Here is a 22877-nt window from a genome sequence, read left to right as displayed (position 1 = left end):
ACTCGGGAGTCGGAACAAAAAAATCGGTAAAGCATTCACAGTTGAGATTTAACTATTTTGCTAAATCAGTTTGCCTTATAAGCCGAATAAAACCACCGGCGGCGGCGGCGTGGCGCAGCGGTGCACAGGTCTAGTTTCGGACCCGTGTTCTAAGTCTGGCAACGATTATCCTGTCACTTATAGGTTCCTACTTCATAAGCGCAGTAGGAGGCCAACTCCGCGATGCCGGGGAGCGTGTACACCTCGTAAACCAGAGTATAGCAGAACTTGTTCCGACGGCGTTTTGTGTTCTCCAAAGATCTACTAATAGCGTCCTCGAGTACAATGTTGAACAATAAATTCGAAAGTGCATCACCCTACTTTAATCCGTCTAAGGTCACAAACGAGGTTGACACTTCGTCTGCACGCATCAGTCTAATCAGTTTTGTCGGAAAACCATGTTCGGACATTATCTGCCACAGCTCATTTCTCTTCTTTGAATCGTACGCTGCTTTGTAATCAACAGATAATGAACAGATGGTGAGTCTGCAAGTTGTTCTTCCGAAATTTATCAAGGATCATTCGCAAGCTAATCATCTGATCCGTCGTTTATCGGCCATCACGAAAACCTGCCTGGTATTCGCCGACGAAGGACTCCTCAAGCGGTCTCAGTCTGTTAAACAGAATTTTTTTACGCCGAGTTCAGAAGGGTGATCCCTCTGTAATTGGCACACTCTAGTCTGTGCCCTTTCTTATGGATTGGGCATATGAGGCCATCCAACCAGCCGGCAGGCAGTTCTTCATCCTCCCATATTTTCTGGATAATGTGGTGGATCGATTGATGCAGCTCGTCCTTCCCAGCAGCTTTACTGTTTTTCAGCTCGTTTAGAGCCTTCTTAACCTCGTCCAGCGTTGGTGGTTTCACAGCTTGACCGTCGCCGACTATGTCCATCCTGCTCCTTAATACACCTTCATTTTCACCGTTCAACAAATCTTCGAAGTGCTCCTTCTACCTGGCTGCCACCCCTCTCGGTCATTGCACATGGTGGGCATTGGCGCAGTCTTAGACCGCGCGCCATTGACAGTTGCATATCGTTTCTATCCATGCGCTCCTGCGCTGCAGCTATCACACTCTCTTCGTGTTGCCTTTTTCTTCTGCGGTGGGTTCGTTTCTCTTCTGCCCTTGCTGTACTGTACCGCTCTCTGTTGGAACGCGTACGAGCCACTAGCATTCGACTCCTAGCAACATTTTTCTCGTCCGTCACTAATTGGCAATATTCATCAAACCAACCATTTTATTGGCGTCGCTGTGCAATGCCTAACACTTCCTGCGCTGTTGTAGTCACATATTCGTGAATATTTTTCCTCAATCTGTTGACGTCGCTGTCGTGTCCTTAGGAGACGGCTGCATCCGAATCAGCCTTCTCCAACTGCTGCTCGATTCGTAGCAGCTCCGAAGCACTACTGCTTCCCGCGAATATATCACAAAACTGAATGCTCACTTCATTCAACTGCAACCTCTCGCATCTAGTACTCATGACTATATGCCTTTTTATTCAGTCAATATATTTACTTATACCCCTCTCAATCCCAAAAGTCGCCAGATTCGGTGGCATCTCCTATCCGCTCGTCCAGCTTCTGGTGGTACTGTTCAGCAACTTCTTCAACTGACAAGCGTTGGATATTGAAACGCATCGTTCTGTTGTTTCGTGAATTCGTGACGCTGGAAAATCGCGTCCGAATTTTTGTAACTATACAAGGTTGCGATCCGAGTCAATGTTCGGATCTCTGAAGGGCCTTACATCTATAACATCCAAGAAATGTCGTCCGTCGATCAGCACGTGGTCTATCTGTGAGCAAGTGTCTCCACTCGGATGTTGCCAGGTGTGTTTGCGGATATTCTTACGTGCGATGGAGGTACAGCTTATTGCCATCCCTCTAGCATCAGCAAAGGTACCAAAGCGCAAACCATTATTGTTGGTAGCGGAACGAAGGCTTCCCGTACCAATGACAGGGCGATAGTCACTTTCTCTTCCGATCTGCGCATTTACATCCCCGATGACAATCTTTAAATCGTGTGTTGGGCACTCTCCGTATGCCTTATCAAGGCATAGAACTCATAGAACTCATCCTTCACGTCATCAAGCGTATCGTTCGTTGGGTCATAGACAGGGTTCGGATTTCTCACTCACTCACGTGACAACTGATCACTCCACCATGTATTTAATCCGGATAAATTACAGTGCGATAAACTGCGGCACAAGCGATGGTGCGAAAAATTGTTATCCTTCTTCCCATGTTTCGCGAAAATCAAATGTTGCTTACTTTGCCTCTCCAAACTGATTGAATCTGACGATGCGCCACGATAAGCAAAAGGTTAAATACAGCAGTTTTTCCCTTCGCTTTCAATCAATTCATGTGGTGGCGTGGTTATAGTGGGCGCTCTAAACATTTTAAAATTGTTTTGGGTTCGAATCCCGTTGCGGTCCTAAATTTTTGTAAATATGCTTGTAAAATTTATCTGGTGAGGCGACGAGAAGGAAAATTTGTGGATTAAAATTAAATTATCCGGCGAGCCGGCGCTCACGAATTTATCACCCGCCATTCTATCCGGATAAAAATGTTGTGTGAGAATACTTCCTCACAGGGCAACATGAAAAATCACACTCCGCTTAATGGATTAATCGCAGGTTTTTATTCATATGAGTGAGAATTCCGAAGCCTTGTCATAGATGCTGATCAGACTATGGTTGAAGAATTTGTCATCCATTCTCAACACGCAAATGCGGTCACTTATCGGCTTCTACCGGATAACACGCTTCATCTGCTTCCCGATCACCATGAAGCCAACTCCACGTTCTACTCTGTCACCGCCGCTACAGTAGATGTGGTACTTGAATGAAGTGTTCGCTATGGGATCCGCCGCCCGGAATTCACGTTCTCCAGTTCTGGGCCACCGTATTTCCCGGATTGCTGTCACACTCACGCTGACCTTCTGCTGCTCACGAGCCAGGAGCCCAACACGTGCGGGTTCATTCAAGGTTCTAACGTTCCAAGATCCGACTTTCCAATCGTTTTCCTTTATTCGTTGCCGGGTCTGTTGCCGTTGAATCAATCCGTTGGCTCTACTTTTGCCTTTCTTAGTAACTACCTACATCGTGTTGAAGGGGCTACCATCTCGATGCTGATACGATGCACTCGGACGATGATCAGCTGCCCCTAACATGGGGAACAGGCGCTGCGCTGTTGTGGTGAATCGCTCCTAAAATGGAGAACAGACGCTCGATCAGATTTGAACCCTTGAAGAGGAGCAAATCCCCCCTTCCCTGTCAGCACACGACCAACGGGGTTGGTTACCAGATCTTCCCTTAGGTTGCTCGTATCCCGGCCAGCGCCACGAGGAGGCAGGGATAGGAGTTTCTGGGTAAGAGGCTAAGGACGAGATGGGGTCTAATTTATTCCTACAGGTACGCGAAGTACCAACACGGTTATTGTGGAAATCCTCTTAAAATCATTCTCTTAACTTAAACTAATTCTAATGACTTTTCACATTTTCCGTCTCTTTTACAAAGTTGTCAAACTGGCAAAAATATATGTTTTTACTGAACATTGTAACTTTCTATCTCTTATTAAATCAAAGTTATTCAAATATTGTGATTTTTTATGGTTTTACAAGTTTTAAACACAGTAATCGAGAAGACTCTTGTCGACAAAAGTTTTCAATGTCAGTATGAAAATGAAATAAGCGATTTTCAGCAAATCGTGAAGAAATTTGCGACTTTTTGCAATTAAGGGAGTAATCACAGGTGGAAATACCTCTAAAAATATGTATAATTTAAAGATAACTTTTGTTGTATGTGAGATGGAATGTTACAATGTTTAGCAAAAACATGTAATTTTGCTTGTTTGACAACTTTGTAGAAAAGACGGAAAATGGAAAAAATCCTTGGAAAGAGAAATATGAAAAATAAGATTTTAATGGGGTTTTTACATAAAACGACTTAAGTTTGTTATATATGAGAGATAGAAACTCGGGATGTTCAGCAAAGTTGCTCGTATTAACATTTACTACAACTTTGCGGAAGACACTACGTGTCTATTTCATTCTGGTGGAGAATAATTTTCTCAACTTACTTTTAGGGGGATTAATCATCAAACTGTTTTTCTCGAAAGATGCGCTCCTAAATATCTTGAAACTTCTGTGAACAAACCCTATATCCAAAATCAACACTTTTCGAGTTTTTGAATTTCGATCGTGAAAATGACGAAATAAAACACTGTGCAATGGTACGCTTTACCCAGTATTTGCCGTACCTCTGCTTAATTAAAACTAATCAAATAAAACACTAATACGCAATAAGCTTTTACAAACTAAATTATTTGAATAATTGACTATATGACTTTTCAAACCATATCGAAATAGCTCCTTCCGAGTCAAAAAAAAAACGTTGCATTTTAAATAGTTATTTGAAAACTACTAAATTGTAATAGAATTGTGGTTTAATATAATCATTTCAACCCTTTGATCATGGACTAATTTGCATTCACTTACATTTTGCATTAGTGTCGAGCCTCACTTCAACCCATAACTATCCTACCCCATGGCGTTTGAGTGCAAGGACTCTTCTGCCATTATTACCACCAAAGAGAGATTGTTTTGACGTTTTCAATCTATCCCATCTCTATAGACTCAAAGGATTATAAGATAATAAGGTAAGACAATATGATAATAAGATAATTCATATGATTTATTAGGGAACACATCAGAACAAAATTCTGCACATTCAAATCATGTTCCAATACATACGCATAGTAAAATCACTCACAATTCATTGTCAAACCAAACCTTCCACATGTGTATGCGTCCGATTTGAGAATCTCGTGCTCATTCAGTAGCCGCAAAGTTGCGAAAAAGCCGAAGGAGGTCCTTCGTAGCTTAGTTGGTTAAAACTCCAGTCTAGCGTACTGAGGGTCGTGGGTTCGAGTACCTCCAATACATTTTTCAAATCATTATCATCCACATAATGTACATAATCACATCTGAGTTTTCAGAACATTGTAAATTAATGTCCAAGTCGGAAACATAGGCAATTAACTTTGATTGAGCTGCAAATCTTTCAACTTCATCGGGAGCACACGCACACACTTAGTTTTTATTTCTGCAGCTCGGCAAAAACCTGCACAGCCGTGCGCCAGCAAAATAAAAAACTGATTTTTCAGCAAAAATAGCGTTTGTTAGCTGATCCTCGGCAAAATATTTGCTGATTTTCAGCAATTTTGACAGAAATCTCTGCAAAAACATGTTTGCTAGGACACGGCTGTGCGAATCTCGGTAAAAGTTCAACATTTTGCTGAAATCCCGGTAAAAAAATTAAGTGTGCATGCTCGCCGAAGTGCTCAAGGACCGCGGTTTCAGTATCGAAACGTTGCAGGAGGTTTGTTGGAAGGGATCAATGGTGCGAACGTTTAGATGTAACCATACCATTTACCAGAGCTGCGACAACACACACGAGCTGGGAACAGCTTTCATAGTGATGGACGATATGCAACGGCGCGTGATCGAGTGGTAGCCCATCATTGAGAGAATGTGCAGGTTGAGGATCAAAGGCCGGTTCCTCAACTTCACCATATAATCAACGTCGAGTCAGTGTTCGAATTAACTTGAGCAGGACTGGCTAGTTATTGTTATACTTGTAACTTACCGGTGATCGGTGAATATCGATCGCTATCCTTGCTTAGCTGGTGTAACCGTTCACGCAGGTAACTGTTGGAGCAGCAGTTCTGAAAGTTATAGAAAAGAAACAAAAACAAGATAAGTCGATATTGTCTGACAAATCCGATGTTACGGTGAACATTGTAGTCAAATGGCATTTTGATCCGTCTTTGAATAGCATCGAAACCTCACAACAAAATTGAAGCGGCAACAAAATAGCCCTAATTTAAACGAACACACGAAAGCCGACAACTTTTCAGTTCATCTCGGGAAACGTCTCATAACTCGGAAGAGACTTTCGAAGGGGGGACAGTTTTACGACACTTCTATATCGTCAATTAAAAAGATGACATTCGGTAGTAAAATAGAATGAAGTCGTAACTTTTGGTGGGGATATGCTCTTTCCACTGTTCGTGCTTCGGCGAAGGCTGAGTGAGTAGTCGTACAAATAGATCTTCACTGCGGAAAAGGTACGGCTGTAGGTCTATTTTTGGAACTCTGCAATTTGATTTCAAGCCGGAATTATGGGTGAACTATCAATTGTGTTATTCAGCAAGCTTGTTTTGATCGGTTTTCTAATGTTGTTGAGAAATATTATAGGAGAAAAGAAATTTGTTAAGGACTAAAGATGGTCACGACAGGTCACGACAATGATCGACTGCATTTTATACCACGCAAAATAAATATCCAATTAATTTTTTGCTTACTATTTAATAATCTCGAATTTAACAACTATCAAACGTGTTTTCCGCGCTCCAGCTGATGTGAATGCATAGCAAATAACTTTATTTTGCTAGAACTGTGCATGATTGAATTAGAGGAGCACATGCCACATCAAATTCAAGTAATTTAGGGATTTTATCTACATTGAAGATCAATATAAGGCATTTATCTCCAGACAAGCAGGGAACCTGGAAAATGATGGAAAGGATGGAGAGAACCCTCAAAAGTGTTCGAACGATGTATGTTTGTTTGGCCGTTCATAGGATAAGATAACCTGCCGCCTGCGTATGAACTCCTAAATTCCAAAGAGCTGGCTTCCTGTCAAAATAAATTTCCCACTCATCTCACAGCACGGCGTTGCGAGCCGAGAGTTCAAAGAGTTTCACGGCATCTGTTAAACGACGGCGGCGAAATTTCACCGCAAACTGTAAGGTCCAATTAAACTAAACGTTTTTCCGCACGCGCTTACGCGCATCCGACGGACGAACAACCGCCCGACCCGAACTAATGAGTAAGTGCTAATTGCATTAAACAGTGTCAGAGGGCGTGTCGCTGCCGCAGATTTACACCACCAACACATAGCATATAGTGCGTATGTGCAGCCCTATCGCACAATTCCCGCAAGTTTTATGATCCTTTCAACAGACGATCACATTGGATCCCGTCGCCCCCACACTCGCGTCCGTTGTTGGTAACCGCCTCCCGTATACGATCATCGTTACTCGAAGTTCAAAGGAGAATATTTCCTGAATGGTACCGCCGTCTTCGTTTGTCGCCTTAGCGACATCTTCTTACATGACGCTTTCTTTCGGGGCTACTTGGATCAGTGCATTTGATTAATTAGGAAATTAGAATTTACACTCAGTGCAATTAATTAGTGGAAAGTTGGTTGTATCGCTTGTTTTGGTTTGATGTCTTCGAACTGGAGCGAATCTGCAACTATTTATTCTGAATGTTACCACGCTATGTGAACCGTCTGTATCAATCGTTTGAAATTTCCTTTGCTGAAGCGCAAACCGCAAAGTTCTGCTCTAACAACAAGATGATTTACGGTCCCTGCGGGGAACAATATTTTGAAAGCAATTACCACGAGATCGATTATCGCTCAAATTGCCGCTCAGCGTAGGACGAATTGGCCTCGTGGGACATCAATGAGTAATTTTTCGGTAGTTTCAGTTTCAAAGAAGTCAGCACCACATGTAGGGTAAAGGAGGTATTTTGGACCGCTGTAGGAGATGGCCGAACGATTTTTCGAATAAAAGTTAGATGTGGTAATAATGCTTGATCAATACCCTATGAAACTATAAAGTGGTGAATGCTAGGTAGGATTTGTAGGTCAAAATGTTGTAAGTCCCACTGAAAGAACCAAACTATCATAAATTCTGAAGATATGTAAGATTTAATTTTGGACCGCCTGTTTTTATTTTGGACCACCTATTGAACATATTTTGGACCACTCCAATAATTTTGTATTGCTTGCAAAGTTATGTTACTATTAGATTAAATTAGTGATCTCCAGCATTTTTGGGGTTTTCATCCTGAAAGTCCTTGTTAAGCAATCCATGTTTATAAGCACTCAAAAGCTTAGATATCTACAAGCTAAGGGTATTGAAACTAATATCAATTTCAGTACCACTCAGTACAGCATCATGAAAGCAAAACAAACGTGCGGCCCATGGCCGTGATGTATGCACCTGGTTTATGTAGTTTGCCAGATCTGTTCCATTTGCGCCATTGATAGTAGTGGGATGGCCGGTTCTTTCTTGCTCCTTGCTCCTCCTAATCGTAGAACGCGAAACTCTGTTGCATTGGCAAGACGGAGCACAGACGGAGAGCTCTAGCAAAGATTGATTCTTGTCATGGAGCTTTCTTAACTATTCTGCCCACAATAGCATATTTGTCCCATATGGATAGGAATTTCAGTAAAGATGGGACTGATATGCGATAATAGGCAGTATTTTCGTATGGAAATAATAAAAACATTTACATGTTGGGTTGATAGACATTTTTTAATGTCTTTCATTTTTCTACATCAATGAACGGTAATTTATAAATGCTATATGAACAGTAATTTATTAATGATTTGATACTAGAGAAACAAATGGTTGGTAAAAACAAAAGTTTAAGAGATCTAGAACTTAAAAAGAAGATATGTCGAAAATTTGTTCGGCTCAATGAAAAATGAACCTATTTTGGACATGCCTCAGAATACTGTTTTTAAACTTACAATGTTTTGCTCGAGATAGGAAACTGCTTCTATTAGGTTGTAATAAGTCAACAACATCATTCACATGTTTTAAATCTATGTACAAATAAACTTACAGCTTTTGAAAGTTGACTTCAATTTTACAATGTCGTCTTAGTTTTGGTCTAATCCAGCCAGAATGGGTAAATGCGTGCAAATATTTTTAATAATTGCAATATTTTTTAAGAAACAAATGTAGGAAATACTTTATGGATAGTTTCGTTTTGCAATAACATTTAAATGTTGCATGTTTTATTTAGTTTTGTGTGATATAAATACAAAATTCAGCTGGGTGGTCCAAAATATGAGCCCGGTCCAAAATACAGCCGTTACCCTACAACATGTGCGTTACAAACTGTAACCGGAACGCAAGAAAACTAAGGTAGAGCATTATGGAATCGAAATGATACACATGCACGGTGTAAAATATATACTCATATAAATTCAAACAGCCATTATTTCACATAAGGAATTCGGATTTTTATGGTACACTCCCTCCGCAGTTATGGAGCACTTTCTCAACAATGAATTACATTTATAACGCCACGAACTGAATCAATTATCGATAATAATACATAAATACCATCGTTAGGATTAAAGCTTTCAATCCGCTTTATGATATCGAAGCTAAAATAGGTTGGATTATAAAAAATAACTGGACCTCAGATCGATGGTCCATATTATAGAACACTTTGTGTCCAAGATGGCACATGTAAACAACGCTGTTTTACTGCAAATATTAGTTACAAATTTGATCATTCTGCCAATGTAATTGCTGTAATATAAAACTAACCTACAATTATTGCTTTACATGGTGGATGGCGTCTCAAAAAATGACACAAAACGATTTGTTTTGTGTGTAGCGGCGATGATGCCTTTCTTGTCCATCATAAAATGTATTGAAAAATCACATTAGAAAGTTAAAAAAAAAACACTTTAGAGGTCTAGTTCGCATTGTTTCTATCATTTTTCATGTTTTTGCATATGCATTGTCACTACTTTTGGATAAACAAAATTTTGTTTTTGAAAAAAAAATCCGTGAACCCTAGGGAAAAAAATATTTTTCAATGATTCCGAAATGCAATGTCCGATCGGGCCAATTTTCAATAACAAACAATGGGACCGCATTCCTCGTCGATTGCAACTTGTTGCGAATAAATCGGATAATGCTAAATTTTGAACACATACACACACATACACACACATAAGGGCTGCGAAATGGTGAGTTGACATCTGGGAAGGAGCGACCTACACAGCTCTGGTCCTCACAAGTTCCAATCTCACGCTTCCACGGGTCTTCCGATGACAATCGACCGCCAGCTAAGGGTTTTGTACTTAGCTGGTAGTGCAGCCTGGGCACTGTTGTCCTTCTGACATCAGCTAGAGTGAGTGGGTGCGACCAAGGGGACCATCGTCCCTAACCCCTAATCCCAAGGCGTCAAGCGACCCGTGCCGAGGGGATGCATGGCCAGGGGGGTGAAATAATGATCTAGGCCTTTAACGGAGCCTGTAGGGTACCTGGGCACCCTCCACAGTAATTGTCCCTTACCGCGTCATGCTGGGCTCTGGCATGGTGGACCTCTTTTCCCGACCAACTCGTTGGACCAAAATGGAAAACCAAGTCAATTCTTCAATTAGTGGTAGTAGTATAGGCGACAACCCCTTCGCAAGAGATGGGTTGTTCAGGTCTCCGCCTAGGAGGCCAGAGGCAATAGTCGGCAGCTCAGTGCGCAGCGCCAGCGTGGGTCACTTAACCTTCATCTCGGCTAAAAAAACGCCGGTAGAGGTTATTGACGGCCCATGGCTTGTGGAGGCGATGAACCGCAAACGCGATGGGCTTTCGGCCTTCGAGGTGGCGACGGAAAAGCTGGACGCCATCATCGACTTTGCGTCATTGAAGCATAATATCAGTAAGGACCTCAAGAGGTGCTTGCTGAAACTTCGAAAGTCGATGTTGGACGCCAAGCTGGAGAGGGCGGTCGGGACGGCCAAGTGTAAACCCGTGAAATCCGTGGAGTCGAGGTCTACCCAGACTGAGGCCCTAGGATTCGTGGACTCGGGCAAGGTTGAATCGACCGAGGGCGTGCCAGCGTAGACGGTGGAACCAAAGTCTACCCAGACTGAGGCTCAAGTAATCGCGGGCACCTGGTTTAGAACAAAAGGAAACCGAAGACGTCATGGGCCGAAAAGAAGGCCCAGGCGAATGAGGGTAGCAAGAAGTCTAGGGTAGGCGCCAATCGCTCCAGGGGTGATGCCCTAGCCATCAAGACGGAATTCTCCGGGAGGTCCTCTGATGATGATCATGGTCTAGCTACATACCTCTACAAAGCTTTCAGCTTGACGAGATTTGTCTATAAGATGAATTATCCAAGATTTTTCCGAAAACTCTTCTGGTAGTTTCGCTAACAGTTCCTATGGGTGTTGGAAAATTCTCCCGGGAGTTTCTTCAGAAATTCCTCCGAGAGTTCTTTCAAGAATTCTTCCGAGAGATCCTCCAGGAATTCCAAAGGCAATTTATCTGGGAGTTTCTTCGGGAATTCCTCCGGAAGTTCCACCAGTAGCTCCTCCAGGAAATCATTCCCGCTTTTTTCAAGAAACCATTTAGGCTTTCTTCAGAAACTTAGCTGGAAATTCCTCCCGAAGTTCTTCGATAGTTTCTCTGGGAGTTCCTCCGGCAGGTCCTCTTGGAATTCTTCTAGGAGTTCCTCCTGAAATTACTCCGGGAGTACTTACGGGAGCTCCTCCGGCAGTTCCTTCGGGAATTCTTCCGGGAGATCCACCGGCAGTTTCTACGAGAATTCCTCCGGAAGTTTCACCGGCAGTTCCTCCGGGTGTTCCTCTGAGGAGGAACTCCCACAGTAATTTCCGGAGAAATTCCCGGAGGAATTTCTGGAGGAATTCCTGGATAAATTATCAGAGGAATTCTCGGAGGAACTGCCGGTGGAACTTCTGGAGGAATTTCTTGAAGAACTACAGGAAGAATTTCCGGAGGGAATCCTGGAGGAACTCTCGTAAGAACTCCTGGATGAAATCCCAAATGAAGTTTCGTAAAAATTTCAGGAGGAACTCCTGGAAGAATTCTCAAAGGACCTCCCGGAGGAACTTCCAGAGAAATTCTCCGAGGAACTTCTGGAGAAATTTGTAGATAAATTCCTAAAAGAAAGCCTGAATGAATTCCCGGAGGAACTACTGGTGGATCTTCCGGAGGAATTTTCAGAGGAACAGCCGGTGGAATACCCGGAGTTGAATTTCTAGAGTAACTTCCGAAATCCCATTTTCCGTGAAATTCCTGCCAAATATCCTGCAGGAATTCTTAGTGAAGTTCCTGGAGAGTTTTCCAGAGGAACCCTTGGGAAAACTCCTGGAGGAGCTCCCGGAGGAACTACCACAAGCACTTTCGGAGGAATTCCCACAAGGAAATTCCCGGATGAAATCCTGGAAGTATTCTCAGATGAATTGCTGAAGAAATTACCGGAGGAGTTTCCGGTTTTTTTTTCAGAAGAAATTCCTGGAAGACCTCTTGGAAGATATCCTGGAGGAACTCTCAAATTAATTTCCGAATGAAATTCTGGAGTGAACTTCGAGTGAAGTCCGGAAAGATTTCTAGGACAATTCCGCGGACAAATTCCCGGAGAAGTACCTGAAGGAATTCCTAGAAAATACCTGGAAAATTTTCCGGGGAAATACTTGGACGAATTCCTGGAGAAATTTCTAGAGGAATTCTTGAAGCATATTCTGAAGTAATTGCGAAAAGAATTCCAGAATGAAATCCTAGAGGATTTCGCTATTGAATTTATGGAGGTATTCTCGGAAACATTCCTGGAAGTTTTCCCGGAGGAATTTGAGGAAGAGTTCCTAGAGGAATGCCCGGAAAAGTTCCTAGAAGACCTGTCATAAGACGAATTTAAACAATCCCATTGAATTCCACCACTTAATTGTATCTTGACAGATACGTATTTCGACCTCAACAGTAAGGCCGTCTTCAGTGTCTCGTACTTGACTCGACTCGAGTCAAGTACGAGACACTGAAGACGGCCTTACTGTTGAGGTCGAAATACGTATCTGTCAAGATACAATTAAGTGGTGTAATTCAATGGGATTGTTTAAACTCGTCTTATGACAGGTGAAAACATTCCACTAAAAAGCTTAACATAATTTTCTTATCTTCCTAGAAGAATTTCCGAAGGAATTTCTGATAGATTCACAAGTGAAATTATGGAACGAAATCCGAAACTTCTGGTGGAATTTTGGGAGGCAATTCGGTATGTATTCTTGAAGAAACTCTCGAATGCATTCCTGAAGGAAATGCCGGAGATTTTTCTGGAAGAATAGCAGAAGAAATCTCTAGAAGTAAATCTTGGAGAGGAGAAAAGGAATCTTCAAGGAATTTCCTCATGAATTTCCTAAAAAAAATTAGTGATGGTTTTTTAGATAAGGAGGAATTACAATTACATGAAAAGGATTTTTGAACGATTTTCAGAGGAATTGTATGTGGAAAACTTTCCGAAGGAATTTAGAAGTTCCCAAGGGAGCTTCTAGAAGGATTTCGAGAAGAATTCTTGAGCCCGAAATGTTTCGAGTTGTTTTGAATTTTTTTTATTTCATATATTTTTCATATATTCATATATTTGTCCTGGATACCCTAATAAGTTTTTAGGAATCTTTTGAATTTCAACCACCTGAGCGGGCTTGGTAGTCATATGGCTACTGCTTCTGCCTCATACGCAGGAGGTCGTGGGTTCAATCCCAGGTCCGTTCCATTCTCCTACTTTGTATCTTTCTCTTTATTTCTCATGTTCTAGCAATCGCTAGAACTGGAAATGGACTTCCATACCGTTTCCATTACTATTCCTATACCTTCAACTTGAGTATTCTAACAGTAATCTGCTAGAATTGGAAATGAACTATAGAGCTCGTTTCCTACATCCAATTAGAAATTTCATCAGTTACCTTCTCCTATCTATCGCATTGGCAGCTCGTTAACCAAGACGGACCTCTGCCTCTCCAACCTAACCCAGAAATTCCAACAAATTCCGCATGAACTCGTGGCAAGTGCAGAGGTGTATTCGGCTTGCAGTGGGCGAGTGATTGCATCATCATTTCCCCCTTCCCTACATTGACTTGCATTCTGACGTGGCAGGCGCCAGTATGACCTTACAAATGAGATCACCAGTACTTGTACATTGAAGATGTGCGCTAGTCCCAAGCAAACATCTGTTGGTTCCCTGTGCAAGAACAGCTGACCTGGTCATAATGGAGTAGCAACTGCGAGCAGTCAATCAAGCTCAAGCTCAAGCTCATCTTTTGAATTTCAACCACCTATTTCTGAATATGATTGGAACGTAAAGTGCACATTAGGGTGGCTCAAAAAACACTTTTTCAAATTTTTTGATGGGCCGCCCTTTTATTCGGTTCTATTTGATGCCCTGATGCTCTGGACAAAATTTCAGCCAAATCGGTCAACGTTTGAGCGGTGCTAAACTCGTTGGAAGTTTATATGGAAAAATGTATGCAGAAACATCCAAAAACAGTGATTTGCAGTTGGATGGCACAATTTACCATCAAGAACCATGATATTCATTCAGTTCTTGTAGAATAAAATACAAAATGTTATGCAGAAAACCGCGAGAAGATTAGAGTTTGGTAGGCAAAGATATTAGCATTTTACTGGAGGGTTGTAGGGGTGAATTTATTTCTTTTCAAAGGTAAAAGAAACGAAATTTGCTCAAACCCCACTTCAGAGAAATGCTAATAACTTAGCCGGGCAAACTTTAATCTTCTCGCGGTTTTCTGCATAACATATTTTGTATTTAAATCTTCAAGATCTGAATGAGTACCATAGTTCTTCATCGTAAGTTGTGCCGTCCAACTGCAATTCACTGTTTTTGGATGTTTCTGCATACACTTTTGCATATAAACATCCAACGAGTTTAGCACCGCCCCAACGTTGGCCGATTTGGCTGAAATTTTGTCCAGAGCATCAGGGAATCAAATAGAACTGAATAAGAGGGCGGCCCATCAAAAAATTTGGAAAAAGTTTTTCCCATACTAATTTGAGCCACCCTAGTGCACATGTTTAAGGGAATTCATTTCAGTACCCGTTCAATCTTTCCACCAATTAGGGGAGGACTGCCCCCCTCTAGCTACGCCCTTGTTGAGTGGTGCTGCTGTTAGCGACGGCCATTCGTTGATCCGCTTTCTGCTGGGAATGCTGATACCGGCGTCATCGTTGTGACAGTACTCTCGGTGAAATCTTGATTGATTAGAGCCTTGCCCGTAAGTTGCATTATTGATGTGAGACTATCTTAGACTTATACGGGATGCTCTCAAGCCTCACGACGACAACGACTCCCGGATAACTAGCTCAGCAACATGGGACCCCTGAACTGTGTCGCAGGGCCGGCATGCTACTGGGTAATTCGGAGGGGCTACGCGGAACAACGGATATGCAAACTGTGGAATTCTTTAATTATTAGGATGAACTGTACTTTATGTGTGGGTCTGACTATGGGTTTATTTGAAACTATTGTTGATTAGGAATGGTTTTTATTGTACTATTTGCAAAATGGGGGTCAATATGGGTGGGTGGCATCCGTTGTAGGTACGTACCGTTGGTGATGTTCGACGACGTTGACGAGCGCTCGTTGTTGTTGCGGAAAAGAAGCTTGACGACTTGGTCCAATTAAGATGGCAGGTTGTTGGCTGGATTAGCACGGTGTCAGGCCATTTGGCAGAATGCCGTTTGGCCGAATAGTTAAAAAAAATTGACCTCAGATTACGAGTAGTCCTTCTTCCTCCTTCCTTCTTCTTTCTTCCTTCCTCCTCATTCCTTCTTCCTTCTTTCTTCTTCTTTTTCCTTCTTCCTTCTACTTTCTTCCTTCTTCTGCCTTCCTTCTTCCTTCTCCCTTCTTCCTTCTTTCTGCTTTCTTCGTCCTTCTTTCCTCTTCTTTCTTCCTTAATTTTTCCTTCTTCATTCTTCCTTCTTCCTTCTTTCTTCTTTCTTCTTTCTTCTTTCTTCTTTCTTCTTCCTTCTTCCTTCTTCCTTCTTTTCTTTCTTTCTTCTTCCTTCCTCCTTATTTCTACCTTCTTCTTCCTTCTCCCTTCTTTCTACTTCCTACTTCCTTCTTCCTTCTTCCTTCTTCCTTCTTCCTTCTTCCATCTTCCTTCTTCCTTCTTCATTCTTCCTTCTTCCTTCTTCCTTCTTCCTTCTTCCTTCTTCCTTCTTCCTTCTTCCTTCTTCCTTCTTCCTTCTTCCTTCTTCCTTCTTCTTTCTTCCTTCTTCCTTCTTCCTTCTTCCCTCTTCCTTCTTCCTTCTTCCTTCTTCGTTTATCGTTCTTCCTTCTTCCTTCTTCCTTCTTCCTTCTTCCTTCTTCCTTCTTCCTTCTTCCTTCTTCCTTCTTCCTTCTTCCTTCTTCCTTCTTTCTTCTTCCTTCTTCCTTCTTCCTTCTTCCTTCTTTCTTCTTCCTTCTTCCTTCTTCCTTCTTCCTTGTTCCTTCTTCCTTCTTCTTTCTTCCTTCTTCCTTCTTCCTTCTTTCTTCTTCTTTCTTCCTTCTTTCTTCTTCCTTCTTCCTTCTTTCTTCGTTTTTCCTTCTTCCTTCTTTCTGCTTTCTTCGTCCTTCTTTCTTCTTCTTTCTTCCTTAGTTTTTCTTCCTTCCTCTTCCTTCTTCCTTCTTCCACTTTCCTTCTTCCTCCTTCCTTCTTCCTTCTTCCTTTTTCCTTCTTCTTTCTTCGTTTTTCCTTCTTCCTTCTTCATTCCTCCTTATTCCCTCTTTCTTCTTCCTTCTTTCTTCTTCCTTCTTCCATCTTTCTTCTTTCTGCTTTCTTCGTCCTTCTTTCCTCTTCTTTCTTCCTTAGTTTTTCTTCCTTCTTCTTCCTTCTTCCTCCTTCCTTCTTCCTTCTTCCTTCTTCTTTCTTCCTTTTTCCTTCTTTCTTCTTCATTCTTCCTTCTTCCTTCTTCTTTCTTCCTTCTTCCTTCTTTCTTCTTCCTTCTTCCCTCATCCTTCTTCCTACTTCCTTCTTGCTTCTTCCTTCTTCCTTCATACTTCTTCCTTCTTCCTTCTTCTTTCTTCCTACTTTCTTCTTCCTTCTTCCTTCTTCCTGCTTCCTTCTTCCTTCTTCCTTCTTTCGTCTTCTTTTTTCCTTCTTTCTTCTTCCTCCTTCTTCCTTCCTCCTTCCTTCTTCCTTCTTCCTTCTTCCTTCTTCCTCCTTCCTCCTTCCTTCTTCCTTCTTCCTTCTTTCTTCTTCCTTCTTTCTTCTTCCTTCTTCTTTCTTTGTTTTTCCTTATTTCTTCCTTTATTCTTCCTTCTTCTTTATTGCTTTTCACCACTCACTTCTCACTTCGTAAGAAAGCGTATTTCAACTATTCTGCCAAATGGCGTTCGGCCAAATGACCCTTTCGGCCAAATGGCATTCGGCCAAACGACATTAGGCCAAATGACCCTAAACCATTAGCACGATCCAATGGCGGGATCGAAGGCTTTCTGGGCCTGGCGCGATGGCGGCACACCAGAGAGGCTACCTTAGTAGTCGGGGATTAACGGCGTTCCCTTCTTTGACGGTATCGACGGACCACGGGCGAGACCGTATTGGCCACGCCGAGAAGGGTTCTCTCCGGCGGAAGTAGGGCCTGGAGTTTCGCTCCTTTACTGTTAGGCCAACTCAACTAGCTTGTTGAATTGACCGATCGTGCACTGTGCGGTTCATAGATCTGATGATTTGACAAACAAAAAAGGTCCTGAAGACCAATTAAGCTTTAATACTTAGGCTTTAGCTATTTCCGGTGGTCTAGTTTACCTGAACGAGTTTTTCGGAACTTTGAGTTTTTGGGAAGAGGTCGTTCACTAAAGCCAATTTCACTTTTGGATACTGCTAAAGCACTTTGGATAATCACGCACTCACAAATGTGTCGCATGAACGCCGATTTACTAATGAGCCAACTACTCCCCAAAGGTATGCTAGCTCCCCTTTTCATATGGTTTCCCGCGCAATTTTTCCTCCTTCCATTATCCTTCCACATGCCTTCCATGTCGACTGTTTCCACCCATCCAACACGAATCCTTCTCCCATTTCGTACCACAGTTGATCAACCTCACCCCTTTATAATTTTGCATACATTTTCGAACAGGATTTTATTACTACTAATACAATTCGTCTTTTCCTAATCCTACTAACCCAACACAATTATAATAAAAAAGGACACAACAGTTTGGAAACATTTCAACATACACATAATTTTAAATAAATGCAAGGATTTTGTAGCCGAACGGTTACAGCCCTTGTAACATTTTGGTTTTATGCTGGTTTTATAACACCCTTGAAGAGTAAATTATGGTCTTCAAGAGCGTTATAAAACTTAAAATGTTACTTGGGAGATGTCTGTGTTTGCGATGCACATACGGGATTGGATAGTTTACCGATTTTTAACATTTGTAACAATTCTCCAAATCCGATGCGTTTTAGTCAGTCCCGTGGAAATTCCGAAGAATGTTTCGCGGATGTGTTGAAGAAGTTCCAGTCTAAATTCCGAATAATTTGCTGAACCTTCTCCCGTATAATTCCGAAGAATTTTCCATGAAAATACTAAACAAACTCTCGTGGAAAATCCGAAGATTCTCGTGTGTAAATTTCGAAGTATTTTGAATAAATATTTTGAAGTTTGTAAATTTAAAAAAAATCCTTGTGTAAATTCAAAACAATTTTCCCTGGAAATTTATGCAAAATTTCGTTTCATGATACAACTTTTAAAGTATTTCTTCTGAAAATTTTGAAGAATTTCTGTAGAAGTTTTAAAAAAGAAATTAGAAATTTCGGCAAAAAAAATATATTGCCATGCTGCGTCACCGAGCTTCGTGGCCGTGCGATTAGCGACGTCAATCGTTTAGACGCATGGACTATGAAGCGTGGGTTCGATTCCCGCCTCGGTAAGGAGGAAACTTTTCGTGATCGAAAAATTCTCCACCGGTCCACTGGGTGTTATGTGTTCTGTCCGTTGTCTAGGTGTTAAGTGTTCAGTCTGTACGACCTCTGGTTGAAGACGGTGTTCCTGTCTCTCTGTCTCTCAAAACTGCAATAAACGCTGCCGCTGACGATTTTTGGATCGGATTACCTCTACTCCACTGTTTGCAGAAGCGTGATTCCTGAACCATTCAGGATAAAATAATCAAAATACTTCGATGAAATCATTGTTTAAAAAGTGGTACAGATGCATTTCTTATCATTGTCATTCAAGGTGCTTTCTGATTAACAATAATTCTTTCATGTGGTTTCTGTAGAGATGCAGATGTAGATAAGAGCTTCATCCAGAAAAAAAAACAGATACTCATATTCCTTGTTTCTGCTTAAATTTTCAGAGATACTTGATTTTTGAGTCCAAAGCTATCTTAAGTGATCGAGAAATAACGAAATTGTGAAGATGATATTCACATATACTGTAAGTCAAATAGTCCGATAGTCAAACAACATGCAAGAAGCATATAGTCAGAGCATATCACTAAACATATTTGAATTCCGAATTATTCGTATAACCCTGAATGTTCGTCAGAAACATTAATTTTAATGTATTTCATATCCCCTCCCCTTGCGAAAATGCTGAACTATTGCCGGTAGCTGAGAACCGACCATCCGATGCTCCGCTTGTGCCGAGATATTTATTGAGACATGCAATTAAAATTCATTAAAGAGCGTGTTCGTGCAAATGCGTCGCCCCCTCTTTCTTTCCTTCCCCATCGTAGAACGACTGATTTCCATTCCAAAATTAACCCCTTTGGGATCGCTTGACGGCGAAGTTACGGTGCGGTTGTGGCGAAAAAGCGGAATCAGAGCGTGTTTAATTTTGTTGTAATTTTGAGCACATTTTGACTTTTTGGACAGCAGTCAATTTTCGCCAGGCGACTCGCGCGCACACATGACTCCTTTCGTTTTCCATCTGCAGCATCCAACGAACGGCGGCATCTCTTTTAACTGTGTCATTCCCGGTCGCGCGTGTCCAATTTGTTCGATTGCGACGGATATGAATGGGCCAAGGAGCTTTTCCTTCCTATCCGCGGGAGCTTGCTTGACACGATGGAGGATATCACTTCTTACTTTTAACTCATCGTTTCCCCTAGTGGCACCAGGGACACCAATATCCATCATCTTTAATGTACGTTGCTTTTGATGCAATTAGTTGTTTGCAATTCAAGATATTGATTGATTACTAAAACGTTCATTTTCTCCGATGATCAAGCCAAAATCATATACATACACATCATCAAATTTCCCTTTGACACCTGGTTGAAGAACAACGCGTATCGCATACCCTTGGTATTGCTTCGGGTCGTAGCGTGGGCAAATGCAAATTGTATCAACTCTCACAGCGTGTCACAGATCATTCCCCTCACGGGATGAGGATACGCAAGGCGGATTTCCCGACCGGCTGCTCGGGACGTGTAACATGTTTTCTTGTTGCATTTGTGCAAGCATAGCGAAAGATGAAGTTCCAGATGGTGCGTTGCGGCAGTTAACCATGAGCCGAAAGAAGGTATTCGATTACACATACGCCGTGTGCGGTTCAACTCTGTGAAGAAGATACGTCTCGTTGGACTGCAGCTCAGTGTTATGACAGACGTCTGAACTGCAGACATTCGATGTGAGATTTTCTAAAAAAGGTCACTTGACTTTGTGCAGATACAATTTTACGAACCTGTCGAGACTGTAGGCAGCAGTGAGCTCCACTGCATTTGCGTGGCATAAATATGTTGTATAAAGTTGGTGCGAAACTTCATCTAAGAAGGCAGAGAAGAAGTTGACCACAAAGCTAATAACTTTTATTAGAATCCATCCAGCCGTTTTCGTGTTATGCGGATACTAACACAGACCATTTCATTTTTATTATATAGAAGATAAAAAAAGCTACTCCCGATAAGGATTCTTTTTCTGACACATCATCAATGAAATTCATTTTATTGTCAAGCACAATATCTTTCAACTTCCAAAATTAGTCCTTGTCTACTTGATCGACGCTTCTGTTAATATTGCTGCATTCAGCAGATCCTATATGAACCACCGATGTGAGATCAGAGATTTCACCTGAATAAATTTGAAAAAGATGTTCAAAACTAGTGGATCGATTTCAATCAATCAACCCAAGCTGAATGTAGCTAAAGACTATACAGTTACGGCCGGCATTCAGAGTTGAAATTGTTCCCGAAGAGTGTCGACATTTCGATGGCGAATGTTCCCCAAGTCGTCGCCTGTTTTGCTCCGAACAGCCAATAATCGAACCGCGTCGTCGCCAAAGGTTATGCGTCATGTGGTGACGTGTCCTCCCCAAGCCTCACATCAACCAAGTTTATTCCCTCTTTCACGATCATGTACATAAAAGTGTCACCATTTATTTTTGTTTATTTTCGGCAGACGCTGCCGCAATCGGTTCGGATCGGCGAAGGAAGATGTTGGAAATCAAATTTATACTTTTAGAAGAGACTGTAAACACAAATCCGCGTCGTCTCACGTGAAATCTACGTGCCCGCGAGTTAATCAAAGCAATCGGGCTGCTGCTGCTGGGAGGCCACACCGCACGCATACTGCGATGATGAGACGATGAGTGGAATGCGATTATCCACATTCCGCGCTGACATCGCCGATGGGGTGGCAGGAAAATTATGCTTGTGCCTTTTACTTTGTGTGCGCGGAGAAAAAGCGTAAGTGAAGGGAAAATAAAGAGGAAAAATGGCAATGGAGTTAGACTCTTTATTTTGTATGCTTGGCTGAGGTCGATCAGCACATAAATTGTGAAGATCATTTTTCAAGAAGTTCATTATGATGGTTTATTCTTGAGCAGTCTATCTTAGTCGTACATGAGGTGAAAAATGCGACGCTAATTGGAGAATGTCACCGATTTTAGCAAAACGAAGAGAAATATAGGACTTAATGTTACTAGGCGGATAATATTTTCAGGACCTCTATACAAGCAAACGTATGGTGTGTTGGAGTTAGGTTTGAACTAAAATGAACTTACACATTGTGACATTTGCGCAACGACCTAAAGCGGCTCGTCTGCAAAACAACAACATCGAACAGGGAAGCCGTCCGTGCGACATTTGCCTTAGCAAAACAACCAGCACTGTTTCCCTCTCCTTCGCGATGTGACATTTGGGCAACGACCTAAAGCGGCTCGTCTGCAAAACAACAACATCGCAAAGAAACCGTTGAATTCACTTGATAAAATGATCCAAACTCTAACTAACAGGTTACGAAACTCCGCTTCTATTCCGCTTAATCGCCACGCCCCTGGACTAATTATTGGAAACCATTGGAAACCAACAGGCTGTTGTTTACACTCACCTCGATGTACTTCGATGAAAAAAAAAAGCACAAACAACTCGATTGCACGGAACCGCACCGCGACGTTTTATGTTGTGCGAGGAGCGGTTCTTCCACTATCTTATAAACTAGCCAGATAATTCAACTTTTCTTTGGATTTTTTTCAAGAAAAGGCTGGCAGGATCGCCATTTGTGAAACCTATTTCCAGCTGGGAAGAACCGCTCCACTGCCACAACCTTGCTACTCGAAACCCCGTGAATGAATGAGGCCGAGACGTCAGCCTCTGTACGTTTGTAGTATGTTAAGTGGAGCTTGCAGTGCTCCCAGTAGCATTTACAGAGTGCTCACTCAACACTTATAGCACAACCTTTGACTGAAGTTACTTTATATCACCAGGGACACTTTCGGTATCCCACACACATGATAGGGTAAGACGGTATAATGCGCCCCACCTGGCCAAAACGCCCCCCTTTGATTTCTAGAAAATTATAACTAATTAAGGGTCAAAATCAGTTGGTACCTATAAGTATTTATAAACCCATCATACTATGTGAATGTGGAAGTATTTTTGTACTACACAATGAAAATAATAGCAAAATACAAAAAGTTACAGTTCTGATGTAACTTTTTATGTTTGTTACCCCAACATTCTGGAGCGACTCTGGCATACTGTCCACAAAACTTGCACTGGAACACTCAGTTGGGCAACAAAATAACTTTTCTCAGTGGTTAATATGATATAAAATTGCTTCCATCTTAAAAAATGTAACGATTTTCGAAAACATGTTTCACTGGCCAAAACGCCCCAGTGTAGGCAGGACGATATGCCCTTACCAACTGGACACAAGCGCAGCGAGCCTGCAGCAGTTGCTACCAAATTATATGGAAAATATTGAAATGTAATTCACACCTGC

General features: G+C 41.9%; 1 protein-coding gene across 1 annotated transcript in view; it reads right to left on the bottom strand.

Annotated features, from left to right (window-relative positions):
- Positions 1-22877, bottom strand: part of LOC134220160 (myogenic-determination protein) — a 98701-nt gene that overhangs the window by 15666 nt on the left and 60158 nt on the right. The window contains exon 4 of the mRNA XM_062699154.1: positions 5682-5760. Coding sequence (XP_062555138.1) covers positions 5682-5760 — 79 coding nt within the window. The remainder of the gene's footprint in view (positions 1-5681; positions 5761-22877) is intronic.

Source organism: Armigeres subalbatus, chromosome 1, assembly GCF_024139115.2.
Source record: "Armigeres subalbatus isolate Guangzhou_Male chromosome 1, GZ_Asu_2, whole genome shotgun sequence".
Taxonomy (NCBI): domain Eukaryota; kingdom Metazoa; phylum Arthropoda; class Insecta; order Diptera; family Culicidae; genus Armigeres; species Armigeres subalbatus.
Note: the sequence above shows the minus strand (reverse complement) of the source record. Positions and strands in the feature narration are given on the sequence as shown.